This window comes from Microtus pennsylvanicus, chromosome 2 (assembly GCF_037038515.1).
Source record: "Microtus pennsylvanicus isolate mMicPen1 chromosome 2, mMicPen1.hap1, whole genome shotgun sequence".
NCBI classification, from domain to species: domain Eukaryota; kingdom Metazoa; phylum Chordata; class Mammalia; order Rodentia; family Cricetidae; genus Microtus; species Microtus pennsylvanicus.
Genome location: NC_134580.1, coordinates 98,802,995 through 98,821,093, shown reverse-complemented (window position 1 = coordinate 98,821,093; position 18,099 = coordinate 98,802,995). Strand labels below are relative to the sequence as shown.

At 42.9% G+C, this 18,099-nt stretch overlaps 1 protein-coding gene across 7 annotated transcripts in view; it reads left to right on the top strand.

Moving 5' to 3' along the window:
* Znf106 (zinc finger protein 106) overlaps positions 1 to 18,099 on the top strand; it is a 54,481-nt gene that overhangs the window by 19,758 nt on the left and 16,624 nt on the right. For 4 of the 7 annotated variants that reach the window (XM_075961863.1, XM_075961859.1, XM_075961860.1 and 1 more), the window contains 8 exons: positions 2,986 to 3,183; positions 6,368 to 8,500; positions 9,427 to 10,054; positions 11,169 to 11,238; positions 13,220 to 13,374; positions 13,455 to 13,515; positions 14,591 to 14,926; positions 16,963 to 17,728. In XM_075961863.1, the coding sequence (XP_075817978.1) occupies positions 2,986 to 3,183; positions 6,368 to 8,500; positions 9,427 to 10,054; positions 11,169 to 11,238; positions 13,220 to 13,374; positions 13,455 to 13,515; positions 14,591 to 14,926; positions 16,963 to 17,728 (4,347 nt within the window). Of the gene's footprint in view, positions 1 to 2,618; positions 2,928 to 2,985; positions 3,184 to 6,367; positions 8,501 to 9,426; positions 10,055 to 11,168; positions 11,239 to 13,219; positions 13,375 to 13,454; positions 13,516 to 14,590; positions 14,927 to 16,962; positions 17,729 to 18,099 lie in introns of those variants that run through there. The other 3 variants (XM_075961865.1, XM_075961864.1, XM_075961866.1) reach the window with 2 other exon arrangements.

The window sequence follows — 18,099 nt, the reverse complement described above, 5'->3', positions numbered from 1 at the left end:
CTGCTCTTCCAGAGGTCTAGAGTTTAATTCCCGGCAACCACATGGTGGCTCACAACCATCCGTATTGGGATCAGAGTTGTTCTTCTGGTGTATACACTAAGTACATGAATAAATAGATCTTAAAAGAAAGAAAAATTTTTTTTGCATTTTATAAATTTGTATCAGCAATTTTGAAAAAAAATTAAGGAGCTGGAAAGATGACTTAGCAATTTAAAAGCACTGACTGTTCTACCAGAGTACTTAGGTTTAATTTCCAGCACCCACATGGCAGCTCACAGCTGTCTGTAATTCCAAGATCTGTCACCCTCACTTACATTCATACACACACACATACATGCAGGCAAAACACCAATGCATTAAATAAATTAAATTAATTTTTTTAAAAAAAGAAAAAATTAAAAGAGGTGGTACAAAATTCTCCAACAGAATGAGGCCACTGGTATGGCAGCATTCAGTTTAGCATTTATACATCGAGTAGAATCAGAGATGACATTGAAGGCAAGATGGTTTTGTAACTAAAAACAAAGTTGGTTTGGATTTCGGTTACACTGTATGTATGGCATTTATCTTATATCTGCCAAATTCTTCTGGTGCTACCCATTGTGAACAGATTCCTGTTTATATTTTAAACTTTCTGTGTTGTCGTGAGATGCTTGCTATTACAAGTTAATACTGCCTAGAATGAGCATCAATCTTAGTTGTCTCAGAGAACTTCATTCTTGATGAGGTGAGAAAGTAGGCAATGATCCTTGTTTGTTTGTTTGTTTGTTTGTTTGTTTGTTTGTTTGTTTGTTTGACAGGGTCTCGCTACATATCCCTGCCAAGCAGGTCCGAAACTCAGAGATTCACTTGCCTCTGCTTCCAAAGTACTAGGATTTAAAGATGTGTGCCACCACACCTGGTATTGCTTAATCTTTAAGTATACAGATGCAGTTATTAAACTGTTAGCATTTGTACTAAAAAGTACAAAAAATGTAAATTTTCTACTTTTTTTAGATTTTCAGAGATTCTTCCAATATAAGGAACAGTATTGGGGCTAGAGAGATGGCTCAGTGGCTAAGAGCATTTGGCTGTTCCTGCAGAAGACCTAAGTTCAATTCCCAGCAACCACATGATGGCTCACACTGTCTATGACTCCTGTTCAGGAGACTCAACACCCTCACATAGACATACATGCGGGCGAAACACTAATGCACATAAATAAATACTAAAAGGGGGGACAGTATTGGAGGATGGAAATTTCTTTTTCCTCTTTTTTCTACTTCCCTCCTTCGTTCCATCCTTCTGTTCTTTCTTCCCTTTTGGAGACAGGGTCTTTCTATGTAGCCCTGGCTGGTGTGCAACTGCTTGAAGACTAGGCTGGCTTTGAACTCACAGAGGTCTGCTTCTCAGAGCCTCACTGACTCTGCTTCTGCTTCTTACTGTAGTGTGAGCCTGCACTAGCTGTTTGCACGTCCTGCCATTGGGATATATTTCCAGTCCAAAAGTATTGCTTTTCTCCCTGAAGATTTATTTTTTTGTGTGTATATGTATATTTATGTAAATATATGTAATATAGGAACAGGTACCCACAGAGGCCAGAAAAGGGTGTCAGACCCCATGGAATTCATGGGTCCTTTGGGAAAGCAGAAAGTGTTCTCATCTTCCCAGCCCCCATATTGCTTTTTAAAATATACCAGGCATTGTTTGAGGTTTTATAGTTTGTAACTCTGAGTAACTTATAACCTTGTGCTTGGTATTTAGTAATTGCTTGATAAGGTGTGTGTTTTGCTTCGCTTTAAATGGACATTCAGGTGATCTGTAACAGGAACTGTCTTCTAGTAAATGAAGCGCTCAGTTTCATGATCTCTGTTAATTCGTATCAGTTCTGCTTATTTTGATAGATTATTTGTTTATAAAAAGGATGGGTAGGTGACTGTGTTTCATGGCATATGTCTCTGGTGATTTATGTAGAGAGATAGATGTAGACATACAGATTGGGGTCAGAAACACATATTTCATCATTGCTATGAGCCCACGACGCAAGATCCTGGATTAAGTTTGGATTATTGGACAGCCACAGTTTGCATGATTCTCATTAGTGCTTGCGTAGACAGGGGACATAATCTAAGGATTGCAGGAAGCTTAAAAGCAGTTACATTATTGATTTGCTACAGGTCTAAGAGGATTTAAGGTTTTGCTTGTTAAGACTGGCCAAATATGAGATTTGCCATTGTGTCAAGTAAAAGAAAAACAGAAGCAATCCAGTCACCCAGTTTAGATAAAAGCCAGTTTTGCTTGTATCGGGACTGCAACATTTTCTGAAACTTGAGAGAAAACATTTGCCTAACACAGCTGTTAACTTCCTACGACTGACATGTTTTCCATTCCCTTTAAAGTAAGTCCTGCTGAAGCAGAATCTGTCACATGTGTCATCCAGACTAAGAGCATTTGCTGGGACTGCCGCTGTCATTTGCCAGGGTCCGGAATCTTCACATTCCAGGCAGAATGCCAGCTGTTCCAATTTAGTTACCCCGTTGACATTGGCTGTTCCCCTCCTCTCTGCTCCACCCTCAGCCTTCACTGGAAGAATGCCTGAGAGCTGGAGATTAAATGGAAGTGCTGTCACCAGACTTTCTGGGTGCAGCTGGCACCATGGCTGTGCCCCAGGGCAGCTTGTGTTTGCTCTGAGCCCCCTGCCCTGCCTCCCCTTTCACCATGTTTCCTCTGGCAAGATTTTAAGTACAGCAATTCAAGAAGATTTCTCCTAAATCTCATTGATCTGAAGTGTGTTGCCTCTTGATTGCTGGAAAAGAATCTAAAATTTATTTCAAAGTAATCTATAAACAAGTTTACTAAAAGTGATGAAAGGTGCATTGACATTTACCAGCACTGATTGTTCGCTTTGCCCAATTGTGCAGTGTCTTTCAGAGGAAACTAGCGATCTGGTGAGTGTGCCATGCCAGTGGGGAGAATTGAATGTCCCTCATCTCCCTCTTTCCCTAGGGACATTAGTCATGAGTGCCGAGTGTGCGGGGTCACAGAAGTGGGTCTCTCTGCATATGCAAAGCACATTTCTGGCCAGTTGCACAAAGATAATGTTGATGCCCAGGAAAGAGAAGATGATGGAAAGGAAGAGGAAGAAGAAGATTATTTTGACAAGGAACTTGTTCAGTTAATAAAAGAAAGAAAAGAACAAAGTCGGTAAGTCATTTTGTTTGTTTGGGGTTTTTTTTGAGATAGAATCTCACGTAGACAGTTTTTCTGTTCTGGGGGAAACCTCTAGGACTTTGTGTAGCTAAGAAAGCTCCCCACTAACTGTTACATTCCCAGGCCCATGATTTGAAATTTGAAAGTAAGCCTTTAAGAGGCAAAATTTAATCTTATCTTAAATACAAAGTTTTGTTTGAGTTTGCTGTTTGGAGACTGAAGGACTATGAACTGCTACATTATCTGTCCTTAAACTCAGTTTTGTCCTTAGACAGCTGCTGGTTAATAGAGCTACAACCCTGAAAACTGTCGTCTTGAGTCGCTGTGTGTGGAGTTATCTTATTAGGATCCAGTTTTCTACTAGAAAGCTATGGCGTATAAGATAAGCATCGTTGAATTGACATTTCATCTATTATTCATTTATATTATTTTTCATTAAATATTTTTATGGCCTAAATAATATCTCTTAGGGGAAGGATTACCTCTTATAAATTAGCACAGTGCTTCTGCCAGATTTGAATTTTACCTTTGAAATTTTAATGACTACACAGTGTCTGGTTCACTCTAGGTGTTTCTATAAATATTAATATCATAAATTTGAGCACTATAAGTTCCCTAATTGTACTTCCCAAATTTATACCTTTGTTTATGTATTTGTGTATTAGGCATTTATAGTCTTACTTAACTGATTTTATGGCCTTAAATTTTGTTTGTTTTTAAATGAGCAAGGCAGTCAGTCATGTAGCCATGGCTAGTCTCCAGCTTGTTCATAGCCAAAGATGATTCTGAACTTGGGTCTCTATCCACTTAGGTGCTGCAATTACAGGCATGTGCTACCACACCGGACTTTGCCCTAAGGAACTCACTTAATGAAACAGAGAGCAATTAAAATCTTAACAATTGAAGAGAAAATTTCAAACAAATTTTTAAAGATTTTTCTTGAATATTAAACCTACTCACCTTTTTTATGTTAGAGATTTAAATATAGGTAGAAAATATGTAGCTTTATACTATGTATTAATATTTTTTAAACGTCCTTGAAGATTTTCTTAGTCTTAAAATGCCCACACCAACCTTGAATTCTTAGTTCTTCTGATGCCATTCTCATAGCTACAGTACAGCTGCAGTCTGTGCTTCTGTTTCAGGAAGGTTAGAGCATTAACTCTTTTGGGGGATGTGGGTTTGTTTTTTTGAAACAGTAGCCCTGGCTGTCCTGGAACTCAGTCTGGAGACCAGGCTAGCCTTGAACTCACAGGGATTCATCTGCCTCGGCCTCCCAAGTGTTGAGATTAAAGGTGTGCACCAACACTGCTGGGCTATAGGGCACTAATTTCTAACAGTTAACAACAAAACTACTATTAAAGCTTTGCTATTTAAATGATTAAACATCAGAGGCTAAGATTAGACACTGATATCACAGTTACTGTTGAGTCTTGTATGTCCCTGCGGTGACATAGTTCTGTAAGATCATGCACCACTTTTCTGTGTTGATTGATTGGAGCGGGGTCTCAACTCACCCTCTTCACCCTGACCTAAGTGCTAAGATTATAGGCTAGTATTGCCTCGCCAGCCTAGGTGAATTTCTTAACTTTATCTTGTAAAAAAGGAACTGATTTGTATCCAGCATACTACAGGCATTAAAGGCCAGTCAAGATAGCCAGGCCCTGGCGGTGCTTTTATCACAGCGCTTGGGGCAGAGGCTCTGAGTTCCAGGGCTACATAGAAAAACCCTTTCTCAAAAACAAAAGAGCTGTGAAGATGGTTCTATGGGGAGAGGAATTTGTAGTCGAGCCTGACAACCTACATTCAATCCCCAAAACCCCCATGAAGGAAGGAAAGAACTGACTCCCATGAATTGTTCTCTGATCTACACACATGCTCAGTGCCGTGCCCACACACACAATCAATGGGGTTTTTTTTGTTGTTTGTTTGTTTTTAAGAAGCCATTTAAGGTCAGTTTTTAAAATGTAAGAATGTTTTTTGTTCATTGGAGCGGACTCTTACTATGTAGCCTTAGTAGCCTGGAGTTTACTGCATAGACCAGGCTGACCTCAAACTCACAGAGAGCCATCTACTTCTGCATCCCAGTGCTTTGTTTAGAGGTGTGTACACCATGTCCAATCTAAGATTTTACTATTTTATGTGGTATAGGTGTATGTGTATCTAGGCACCTCTTGCATGACTGGTGCCATGGAGGCCAGAAGAGAGTGTCAGATCCCCTGGCACTGGAGTTGCAGATGTTGTTAATGAGCTGCCTTCTAGGTGCTAGGGATTGAACCCTTTAAAGAGCCAGTTCTCTTAACTGCTGAGCCATCTCTCCAGCCCTCTGTCCAGTTTAGAGAAAGAAACTCAACTACGAAAACTGTTGTGAATTTTTATTAGATCAAGGCCTAAGTGGTTAGTATAAAACTTCTTAGGTTCAAAGTCAGGATTCAGGGTTTGCTCTACCTTCTGTGTTGGTGTGACTCCGCCTCTCCATTTAAAGTAGTAAATGTATGTCTCTGGGTTATCAGAGTTCATGAGGAGACCCAGATGAAGTACTTAGTGTTAATGAATTAATCTGCATGACTTTAGCTCACTTTATTCCCTGGTGTTTTGAGCACCTAGTGTGCTGGGATGTTAGACACAGGAGCAGTCTGTAGAGAAACGGTTTTACTTACTGCTGTGATGTTAAACGCCCTCCTTTTTTGTGGACTCCTTATCTAACATGAATAGCTTGATCAGCTGCAGGCTCATAAAGTGCCTCTAGCTCCTAAGTTCTTTGTAGCTCCTGTGGGAACTCTTATTTAGCCTGTGCTGTTTACTCCTATTTGTGACCTAATTCACTGTTTCAGCTTGGTTCTAAGCCTATTCCAAACAGAAAAACTGTTCTTATTTGGAAAAGAGCCGCACAATGTAAAAATGCTAAGATAATAGGAACAAAATTTTAGAACATTAACCACCCACCACAGAAAACCTAATAGAAGCCAGAGAGGGAAGACGGTATAAATGTATCCAATTTTTAATATTTCTAGGATGAAGGGGAAGATAGTCTGTTAGGTTACAGGTGTAAAAGCAGGCCCATTCTATAATTGAAGAAGAGGAGAGGAGTGGGAGCGTTTGAGTGGGTTATGCCTTTTAAAAAAAGAATTTATAAGAATTTCATTAAATCCATAATGACAAACTGTTTTTCTTTCAGACAAAATGAGCCTTCCAGTAACAGCCAAGAAAGAAACTCGGATGACAGGCAACCCCAATGGAGACGAGAAGACCGAGCCCCTTACCAAGACAGAGAGAGCTATGGCCAGCCAGCGAGGCATCACCGTGGACCTCCACAGCGGGACTGGAAATGGGAAAAGGACAGCTTTAATAACACCAGAAAAAGCAGCTTTCCGCATTTGAGGAATAGCGGTGGGACAAGAGGAGGTTCTGGGTGGCATAAAGGTGCTGCAAGGGGCTCATCAGCCTGGTTCCATAATCACAGCAACTCTGGAGGTTGGCATTCAAACAATGGGGTGGTGGATTGGAACTATAATGGTACAGGAAGGAATTCCAGTTGGCATTCTGAAGGAACAGGTGGCTTTTCCAGCTGGCACATGAACAACAGTAACGGAAACTGGAAATCCAGTGTGCGTGGTACAAATAGTTGGAATTACAATGGCGCTGGAGACAAATTTCAACAAGGCAGAAACAGAAATTCTAACTATCAAATGGAAGACATGACCAAGATGTGGAACAAAAAACCTAATAAGCCAAGTAAGTACAATCAAGAGAGATACAAATGGCAGTGGCAGGACGGTGACAAAGCTGGCAAATACAGAGGTCCTGCCGAGTTCCCTTCGGAAGGCTTACTAGAGTTCAGTTTTGAGCAGCGGGAAAGTCAGACCACTAAACAGACAGACACAGCAGCCTCAAAAATTAATGGAAAGAACGGCAACACAGCAAGGGAGAAGTTCCGCCGCTGGGCACCTTATCCTTCCCAGAAGACTCCAGATTTACAGTCGGCCCTCAGAGAAGCCACTGGCAACAAGTCAGAAGTGGTAGATAAACCTCTCTTTAATTTTAGCTTAATAACTGCAGGAATGCAAGAACCCGTTGATAAAACAATGCTAAAAACACAAAAGGAAGTGCGTCCTGGATCTCCCAGTCACAAAGCCGGTCCTGATGGCACTGTTTTCTGTGAGGCAGCGAGAGCTTGCCCTATTACTGAACAGTCTGAACCATATCGGAAGTCAAATAAGAGTCCATTGTTGAAATCCCCTCTCCTTTCACTTCCAACTCCTAAACCAGGCCCTCATAAACATAGTTTAAAGAACCGCTCAAAAAACAATGAAACAAAATCCTTTTCTCCTGGAGATCGTTCATATCTCTTGAACAAATCCACTGTAGAAGGTAGCCATGGTTCTTCCTACTCACCCAAGTCACATGACTTATGCCCTCGTGTTTTAAAGGGGAGTAAAACCGTGTCAGGCTCTGAAAAGGAACCTGACCAGAAGTTAAATGACACATCACAGAAAGCTCAAGAGGCACTCCAGTGTTCAAAAACACCGCGGAAGCCGCTCCTTAGCATGCCCAAAAGGCCTGAGAACCGTGTAAAAGAAAGTAGGAGTGTAGAAGAGTCAGCAGAAGACTCTGTAAACATTGAGTGTCAGGCGCGCTCGGCTGAAATTGATGGTGCCACATCTGATCCAGAAAAGCACAGCGTAAAAAGTGGAGCGGTGGATCTGGCAGCTACAGAGACCGCATCCTGTAGTGCTCACACTGCGGGTGAGGAGCGAGGGAGCCAGGTCCTGGGCACATCTGAGACCCTTTCCACCTCCCCACACCATCCCACAGTTCACCAGAAAGAGACCGAGTTAGAGGTAGCGGAAGCAGCCAGTTCACACTCTAGCTTACTGCTAGACTTGAAGACCTCTCTAGAAGGTGTACAGGATAACAACCTTGTTAAATCTGATGGACCTTTTGAAACAGAGAGCTTCGAGGGTGCTAGCTTGGACACAGAGCTTCAGAAAAGTGATATCAGTAATCAGCCCCCAGGCACACTCCTGCCAGATCTAAGTAAACTTGGTTTTCCTGCCTCGCTCCAGAGAGATCTAACCCGACACATTAGTTTGAAGAGCAAAACTGGAACACATCTTCCAGAGCCAAACCTCAATAGTGCTCGACGGATTCGGAATATTAGCGGCCACCGAAAGAATGAAACAGAGAAGGAGTCTGGGCTTAAGCCAACCCTACGACAGATTCTAAATGCGTCAAGGAGAAATGTCAACTGGGAACAGGTCATTCAACAAGTAACCAAGAAAAAGCAAGAGCTGGGCAAAGGTTTACCCAGGTGTGTGCCTCCTTCGGTATCTGTCCTTGCTTTCTTTTGAAGGGTACCGCCGTTTGGCCTTGATTAAAAGAGAGTTTATGTTCTACTTAATTAAATGTATGTCAAAAATATCAATTGTAGATGTCTTCTTTAATTCAGTATCAAACCGTGACTGCCCCTGTCTGGCACATGTGACAGTCTTTCCTGACAGTGCAGTAAAGATGGGGCACACCTGAGAAACTCACTGTGGACCTAGGAAAACGCCATCAGAAATCTGTCACTTTGGTTCAAATGGACCAGAGCGTGGTATCTCCCTCTGAACCTCAATGTTTAGAACCAATGGTAAAATTTTCCCTGTATCTGCTCTTGCCGCCTGTCACTCGGCTCGGGGGTACAGAGAGGGTCGGAGTGCTTTCTCCTAAGGTCTCGTCACGTTTTGAGGTGCTGCTCTGAATGGTCAAGGAGTGTTCGACATACCTTTGCTTACTTGAAAAAAACCATAATTTTGCAGCAGTATAAGTGTGACCCTCCAGGCTCAGGGTCTTTACTGTTCTTGCTGATTAATTTTTCTTTCTTAGGCCTTTGAATAATAGTGAATGGTGTGGTGAAGCATAGAGTGGCATACTTAGTGGTTGTGAATGCTTGGTAAACTGGTTTCTTTGTTTTTAAAATGTTTATTATGGAAAAAGCTCTATTTGAGGGGGGAGGGGCAACCCAGTTGTTACTAACTTGTGTGCACTCTGTAACTGTGTACCATTCTGTTTTAGTGCCTGTGGCGTTGCAGTGTGTGTTTCCTCTCTGAATCGCTTGCAGGAACTGACCTTTGTAACCTACCACATTACATGGTGCTCCTGTGCTCCTCCCCTCCTGTGCTCCTCCCCTCCTGTGCTCCTCCCCAGCCGCATCTCATTTGTTCCCTTTTTTTTTCCTCTCTTTCCTTTTTAAAGGTTTGGCATAGAAATGGTACCTTTGGTTCAAAATGAACAGGAAGTCTTGGATTTAGATGAAGAGCCTGATCTGTCCAGACTTGAAGGATTCCAGTGGGAAGGTGTTTCCATTTCCACATCCTCCGGCTTGGCAAGAAAACGAAGCCTTTCTGAAAGCAGCGTGATCGTGGACAGGGCTCCTGGATATACCTTCTTTAGTGAGGAAGGTACCGGCAAAGAAAATGAACCCCAGCAGGTTGCTTCACCTAGTAACACATTGAGTGCTGCCCCGAGTCAAAAGGCAGCCATGTATCTTGATCAGGAAGTGGCACCTCTGACTCCCTCTGTCAGAACAGGTGAAAGGGTTGGAAACATTCCTACCCAAAGGCGACATAGTGCACAGTTACCATCTGATCCCATGATGCCTTTCATGCATTCAGCCAGAGAGCTGCACAGCCAGGAGAGGTCTACACCATCATTGGAGCACCGTGCCCAGGAGAGCAGTGGAGAGGGAAACTCACTGTCATCAAATGCATCTTCAGTTCATGCAATCTCCAGCCTAGCAGATGCAGCCACTGACAGTAGCTGTACCTCAGGTGCTGAGCAGAACGATGGGCACAGTGTTAGAAAGAAGCGAAGAGCCACCGGGGTGAGTATGAGTCCCCGTGCTTTTGTAAGGTGTATTGTGTGACGACCTTGAGTATTGATAAGAAAGGCTCAACTGAGTTTTATTGGGTTATCTGGATGTAGTTTCCTTTGCTCTGAAGTAGAATATAAAAGACTCTTGACCTTCATCCTTCTGGCTCCTCACCTGAGTAACTCCACTAAGCTAGATGTAATGTGATACGAATGTACAGTACCAGGAAAACCTGACGTCATCTCCAAAGCAGTGGTTCACCTGCCTAAGGAGAGGTCACGTCTTCAGGCGAAACTCACTCTGCTTTCAAAAAGGTGTGTGCGAATGTGGGACTCGTGGTTAAGCTGGAAGGCTTACCGCTGAAGAGATTGGATAGTGGTAGAGTGCGTATACATAGACATTATGTAATGACTGCTGAGTCCTTGTTATTGTTTTTCGTCCGTAGTACCCCACCTGATCGTGTAACACACTTTGCCTTCATTTAACCAACTTGTACTCCTCTGGCTCCGTGATGATGGTGGTGGTGATAAACCTGTTCCAAGGTCCCTCTCTGGAAAAACAAAACAAAACAAAAAGCTGCTGGTGGTCATACTGTCTGTAATCTAGCACCCCCTCCCTTTGAAACTGAAGTGATTAACAGATTTAGACCTACTTCAAGCCCTGAGTCTGCTTCTCTAAGCCAGAGAAGATATTGTTAGTGATTTTAAATATTCTTGAAGCTTGAGGTGTGCCCTTTTGAAAAGCCATTATCTTGAGGTTTGCCTATTAGATAGTTTAGCTTCTTGTCGGAAACTATGGAAATTTAGAGTGGAACCCATGCCATGACGAAATCAATTAAAATGTCCTTGGTTCTGCCTGTCTCATCTGCACATCATTTTACCTACATGGAAGGCTGGGCACGTGGGCTGTACTAATCTATACCAGAAAGCACTTGACCTTGGGCTTTGTATTAAAAACCTTAAGTCAACTAACAGTTGAGTTGTGCACAAGGCCTGTGTTGTTCTCTCAGAGATGATAGCAGTAGCAAAGGGTAGCATATGGCTATCTTAAAACTCATTCCTTTTGTTCCTCTCTTGCAGAATTTCCCTTATTTATATATTCAATATTCAATATTCTTTCTCTTCAGGATGGATCTTCCCCTGAACTACCAAGTCTTGAGAGAAAAAATAAAAGGAGGAAAATTAAAGGAAAGAAAGGTATGGCTATAGAATTCTATAGCAAAACATAATTGTTTTAATTATTTTGTTTTTGTTTGTTTGGAGTCGGGGTTTTTTTTTGTTTTTTTTTTTAAGACAGGGTTTCTCTGTGTTAACTCTGGGTGTCCTGCAACTCACAGAGATCCACTTGCCTCTGCCTCTCTAGTGCTGGGGTTAAAGGTGTGTGCCACCACTGCCTGGCCTATTGTTTTTATTTTTGCAATGCTAGGGGTTGAATCCGGGGCCTCATATACGCTAGGCAGGTGCTCTACCTGTATCTCTGAGCACAAGAAGTTCCCTATAGCACTTTAGCTTTTTTATAATTTGACGTGTCAATTTCCACTCATCAAACACTGAACATCTGCTTCATAGTACTTACTGTTTGTTTTGAGGTGGTATTGCTATATAGTCAAGACTGGCCTTTGAGATAGGTATCGTTATGTTGTCAAGACTGGCTTTAGACTTAGAGATCCTCTTGTCTCAGCCTTCCATGTGCTAGAATTACAAGCTTAGAGCATACCACAAGGCTTGCTGTATGTGTTTTTTGTTTGTTTGTTTGTTTGTTTTTATTGAGAAAGGAACTGAATTGTGACTCAGTGGTAAAGTACTTACTTGCCTAAAAGGCATGAGGCCCCTGGTTCAGTCCTCAGCACTGGGTATCACCTGTCTATAGACCCAGGATGGCCTAGGCTACAATCCTGCTTTAGCCTCTGGAAAGCTAGATTGCAAACTTGTGCCACCATACCTGACTCGTACATGGTTTTTCTTACATTGTGGTCTTGTTTAAAAGCAGAGAAAAGAGCATGGTAGTAGTGGTACACGCCTTTAATCCCAGCACTTCGGAGGCAGAGGCAGGCGACCTTAGTGAATTTAACAGTCCTAGGACAGCCAGGACTGTTAAAAAGAAATCCCTGTCTCAAAAAACCAAAAAAAAAAAAAAAGTGAAGAAAAGTATGATTTCTTGCAATGTTAGTTGCTGCTGCTGAAGAAAACGTGATGCCATATAGAACTGAAAGCTAAGTTATATCCTAGGCATATATGCAGGAAATTTCACTGATTCTAATTTCACCAATTAGAATGAGAAGGAACAGGTAATTTAATTAAATTTGTGTCCCTCTCACTTTTTTTTTGTTGTCCTGTGACTCAGACTAGCCTTGAACTCAGAGTAGCTCTGCCTTCAAGTCCCAAGTGCTGAGATTGCAGCTGGGAGCCAGCTCACCTGGCTTCACCTTTATACTTTTGAGGTTCCGTGTTTGCTTTTCTGATGTGAATTAAGGAGTTTGTAGCAGAAACAACGGGCTGTGATTTGGGTCCGCTTAGGTTTCTGTTCAGCAACTTCATTGGGGAGCTTTCGTAAAGAGAACTGCAACACAGTCACAGAACAAAAAGTGCTCCTCAGCACACTGGGGAGGTGGAGGCAGGAGGATCAGTAAGTAGCTGGAGGTTATCAAATGCTTAGAAAGTTCAAGGCCAAACTCTGCTATGTAATGAGACCCCAACAATAGCAACAACAAAAATCATAAATAGGCCAGTTGTGATTGGTGCCCTTAATCCCAGCTCTCCACAGAGACAAAGGCAAGTGGGTCTGAAAGTTCCAGGTCAGCCGAGACCATGTAGCCCCTGTCTCAAAAGCCAGCAAGAGTCTGATTAAAGGGAACTGTTTGAATCTAAGAAACAGATAAGAACATGGTTTCAAAAGCACGTTCTGTAGTCTGAGGCTCGGTCTCGCCCAAAGCCCTAAGTGAGGAGCTCGACGGACAGCAGAAGAAAGGGAAACACGACCACAGCCATCCGTTCTAGGGCTGAGATCTCAAACACAGTAAGCGGGGGTGGAAACTGAAAGTCCCCTTCTGGTTCTTGTTTTATGGGATCCATAAGTCTTGTTTACCTGTCGGGAAAAAGATGTGTTCGTGCTGAGCACGTGTGTTTCTACCTTTGAAGGAACTATTATTAAACCAGCCCTTTTGTTTTGTTTTGACAGAACGTTCTCAGGTTGACCAGCTACTGAATATCTCCTTAAGAGAGGAAGAACTGAACAAGTCGCTGCAGTGCATGGACAACAACCTCCTGCAGGCGCGGGCTGCTCTGCAGACAGCTTATGTGGAAGTTCAGAGGTTGCTCATGCTCAAGCAGCAGGTAACAGCTGGAGAATACTAGGAATGCTGGCAAGCTTGGTGTTGGATTCGAGAATGCTTAGCAAAGTATTTTACTTTCAGATAACTATGGAGATGAACGCACTGAGGACTCACAGAATACAGATTCTACAAGGATTACAAGGTATTGTGACCTTTTGTTCTCTGTCCCGGGTAAAGCAGTGAAGCCATGGGAGTGTCACACAGTTTCCTGCATGTCTCCAGGGTTTCACCCAGAGGCCTGTGCGTCTCAAAAATGTTTTAGCAACTGGGCTGAGTGGCCAGGCCTGTGGTCTCCTGCTCAGGAGGATCATGAGATCAAGATTTATCTGGGTTAGAGAGTGAATTCAAGACCCGCCTACATCTCAAAATGAGAGAGTAAAAAGAATTAGTGATATAGCTTAGTTGTTAAGTGCTTGCTTGATATTGGCAAGGCCCTAGGTTCAGTTAATAGTGTGGGACTGCAGTAATGGAAGAAGGAAAAGAAGCAGTGGAGACTTTTGGTTAGGAATCAGAAGCACTGAATTCAAATTTTGGCTTCCATTAGTAACGGTATGACTTGGATAAGCTATTTAATATTTGATTTTTTTTCTCTGCCTTTGTTGGTTGTCTACATTGTGTTTGGACAAGTTAAAAGGGGGGATGCTATCACATTATTAATTTAATTTCTTATTTCTATTTTTTATTGTTTGTTTTTAATGCAGTGTCTTTCAGTGTAGCCCTGGCAGTCCAGGGAATTTGCTCTGTAAACCACACTGGCCTGGAACTCACAGAGATCTGCCTCCTGTGTGCTGGGATTGAAGGCATGAGCCACCATGTCTGGCTAATTTTTATTTATGAGACAGGATCTCATGTAGCTCATGTTCCCTTAAACTTGGTAGGTAGCTAATGATGCTGCTGAACTCTTCATTCTTTGTCTCCGTCTTCCAAGTGCTGTGATTACAGGCACGTAATACCGTGACCAACTTAAAATTATTTTGTAACCTTTAATATACATATTGGATGCCAGGTATGCTGACATGTGCCTTTAATCCCAGCCTTGGGACCCTGAGACAAGTGAATCTCTGTGAGTTCAAGACCAGTTTGGTCTATATAATAAGTTCCAGAACAGCTAGCATTACATAGTGTGACCTTGTTTCTAACAAAAAAAAGCAAATAAAAACTGACTTTCCAAGTGACATTCTTGCATTTGTATGTGTTGTCTATGTTTCTTGTTGTAGAAACGTATGAGCCCTCTGAGCACGCAGAACAGGCTCCCCACAGCTTCACAGCACGAGAACAAAGGAACAGTCAATCTCAGACCTCTGTTGAGACCCCACTGCTGCCTACTCCCTTTTTCCCAGGGTTTCTGGAGCCGCCTCCTTCCCATGTGTCTCTACCATCCACTGGAACCCCTCTCCAATTAACCACGTCTGCTTTCCAAGTCCATGGTACTGTCCCTGACTCATCAGTTCAGATTAAACAAGAGCCCATGTCTCCTGAACAAGAGGGGAGTATGAATGCTGTGCCCCAAGGCCCTGCTTCCGGTGTGTCCAAGGAATTACTGCAGACTAATAGTGAGTAAGCCTTTCTGTAGTTCAGGGCAATCCTGAAGACAACTATACATCACTGTATAAAGCCTGCTAGAGCAAAGTCACACACAGGTGGATCTCTGAGTTAGAGAGCAGCCTAATCTGTTCTAGGTCTCAAAGTAGTTATTATAGTTAGTTTTTTTTTTATTGACATAATTTATATAGGAGGGTCGTTTTCAAATACTTGAGAATGTGGTCGGGGAGATGACTCAGTGGGTAAAGGTGCTTGTCGCCAAGCCTGATGACTTGAGGAGGAGAACCCGGACCCCCACATGCACAGCTGTGCTGAGCACACAGATATAAAATAAATGTAAATTCTTAAGAAACTAATAAAATGTTTCCGAGAATGTAATTTAAGTTTCATTGTTCCCTGGTTTTCTCAGAGCTTAATGAATTGACATCACACTGGCATTTCCACAGGGTTTCATTTGTGGTTTGATGCTCGGGTTAAGATTGGTCACCCTGTTTGTGTGCTAAGGTGTGTACTCTGAATTTCTGAGCACTTAACTGTCTTTATTACCTCAGATGTAAGCCAGGATTGATTAAAAACCTGAGAGGCGAGTGGTTGTATTGGCCCTAGGGTTCTGATGTTCACAGGTATTAACAGGAACTTATGTGGGTTGAGAAGGAGCCAGAACTTAACACTTGCCGGGTTAACATTTGAGAATAACTTCTTAACTGTTTTCGTTACTTGAAATCTTATCATATTAAACACTCAGTCAGAGAACAGACAGTCCAAATGAAACGGCTCAGCAGACATAAGCTAGCCAAGGCAAGCCTGCCAGCTCAAGTCTGATCCCTGGAACCCACGTAAAAAGCTGCGTGCAGTGGCACATATCTAATCCCAGCACTCCTTGGTGTGGGAGGTCAAGATGTGAATGACTTGGAAGCTTGCAGGCCAGCTAGCCTCGAGTATGAAGCACAGCAGCAGAAAACAAGCGAGGCTGTCTCAATACGGTAGAAGGCAAGAACTGACACTCAGTATTGTCCTCTGACCTGCACACTTACGCCATGGTATGTACACACACATATGCTCCCCCTGCCAAAAGTCAAAGAGGCATTGTGTGATTCCTTAAGCTAAAAACAGTTTTTGAGAAATTACCTCAGCTTCTGCTATTGGTGCCCTGTTGCAGTATTTATGCAGATGCTAGTATCGAATGTCTATGATCTGTCATATTGAATTTTAAGTTACTTTTATGGGATTTATTTAGGTTTTTAAAACTATAACGCATTAGAGTTGGTGAGGTGACTCAAGCCTGAAGAAAGCCTGGGTTCAATCCCAGTCCGATACTGTAAAAAGAGAGAAGTGACTTCTGCAAATTGTCCTCTGACCTTCACACATGCCCACATGCACAAATAAAATTAGCAAAAAGAAATGCAATTTATGCAGTGAATTATACTGACTTTTGAATAGATTATCTAATAAAAATTAACTGAATATATTTTGTTATGTATTTCCTATCTTTTAAGGGGGTAGGCTGCTGGGGATTGCATTTTAGGCAAAGTCAGTACTGCCGCAGAACTACATTTCAGAACTGTATTTCAGTCCATCTTACACCATAAGTGTCTGTTTGTTTACATGCTGACTGTATAATAGTCCATAATCTGACCTTAGTCTGTGGGAGCTAAGGAGGAGGTTCTGTGGATGAAATCATTTACTCTTAAACGCTGAGGATCCACGTTGTAATCCCGCACACTACCGTAAAATGGGACTCAGATAGAATCAAGAAGTCCATGCATCGACCAGCCTCAAGTACACAGTGCATTGGCAGAAGCAGTAAGAGATTCTCTGCCTCCATGCAAGGTAGAAAGTAAGAATGGCTCCCAAAAGCTGTCCTCTGACCTCCACACAAGTTCCTGGGCATGTGTGCACTGGAACTTATTCCTTGTATGCATGCATGCATACACACAAAGCAAAGCCTGTATACCATTAAATATGTGAACATTCAGAGTAGAAGAGAAATCAGTAGGCACAGTCCCTGGCTGCAGAAGCTGATTTTCTGTTTGGTTTCCTGATTCAGGAGTGGTCAGTGACAGCTTCCCAGTTTACCCAGCCACCCCTGCAGCATTAACTTCAGAGTCAACAGAAAGCTGCCTGGAGGCTAACCGAGATAAGAATTCTCCTGTGGGGCAAGTAAATTCCAGAAGCAGAGAAAACTCCCTCTCCTCCCAGTCTCCTGAGCGTCCTGACATAAACAAAGGTGAAGAGTCTGCCAAAGGCAGCAGCGGATCTGAAGCCTGTAGCAGTTCTTTTCTGAGGCTGTCTTTCACTCCCGAAACCCCTGTGGAGAAGGAGACTCACTCTCCAGCTGAGCAGCAGGCTGAATCCACGCTGGCATCAGCAGAAACTAGAGGGAGCAAGAAGAAGAAGAAACTCCGGAAGAAGAAGACGCTAAGGGCCACCCATGTTCCCGAGAACAGTGACACTGAACAGGATGTGTTCACTGCTAAGCCTGCAAGAAAGACAAAGGCTGGAAAGGTAGCTAAAGGGGGGAAAGTAACGACCTCCACCTGGGGAGACAGCAGACCTGGGCGGGAGCAAGAACCTCTCGGAGCGGAGCCCGACAGTGAGTCCTCCCTGGAAGTCCTGGAAGTCCCTAATCCTCAGTTAGAGGTAGTTGCCATCGATTCTTCTGAATCTGGAGAAGAGAAACCAGACAGCCCATCAAAAAAAGACAGCTGGAGCTCTGCAGAGCAAAACCCAGTAGAAGCTTCTCGTTGTGGTTGTGATGAAGTTAGCTCTACCAGTGAGCTTGGCACCCGCTACAAGGATGGTGTTCCTGTCAGGTAAGGCTTAGGTTCATACCCAGGTTCCTGGGAAACGGCCCAGAATCAAGTATGGCAAGGGCTAAGGAAAACCCATAATCCATTGCATTTTCCATCAGATCCAATCAGGAGCAAGCATATATCCTGAAGAACCTCTAGCCCACAGGCGATCAAGCACAGCCAGTGCACACAGCTCAAATAAACTTGTTTAGGGGAATGAAAAACACGTGGCTTGTTAATCTCCCATAAACAATGGCCTCCAGCATTTCTGGAACCATCTGTCCTTGGGCAGGGGGCTCACAGATTAGAGGCATTTTTGTTTCATGGATCTCTAGGGCATAGTAATTAGAACCTAAAATGTACCTTTGGCTCTCCCAACTGCTCTTTCAGTT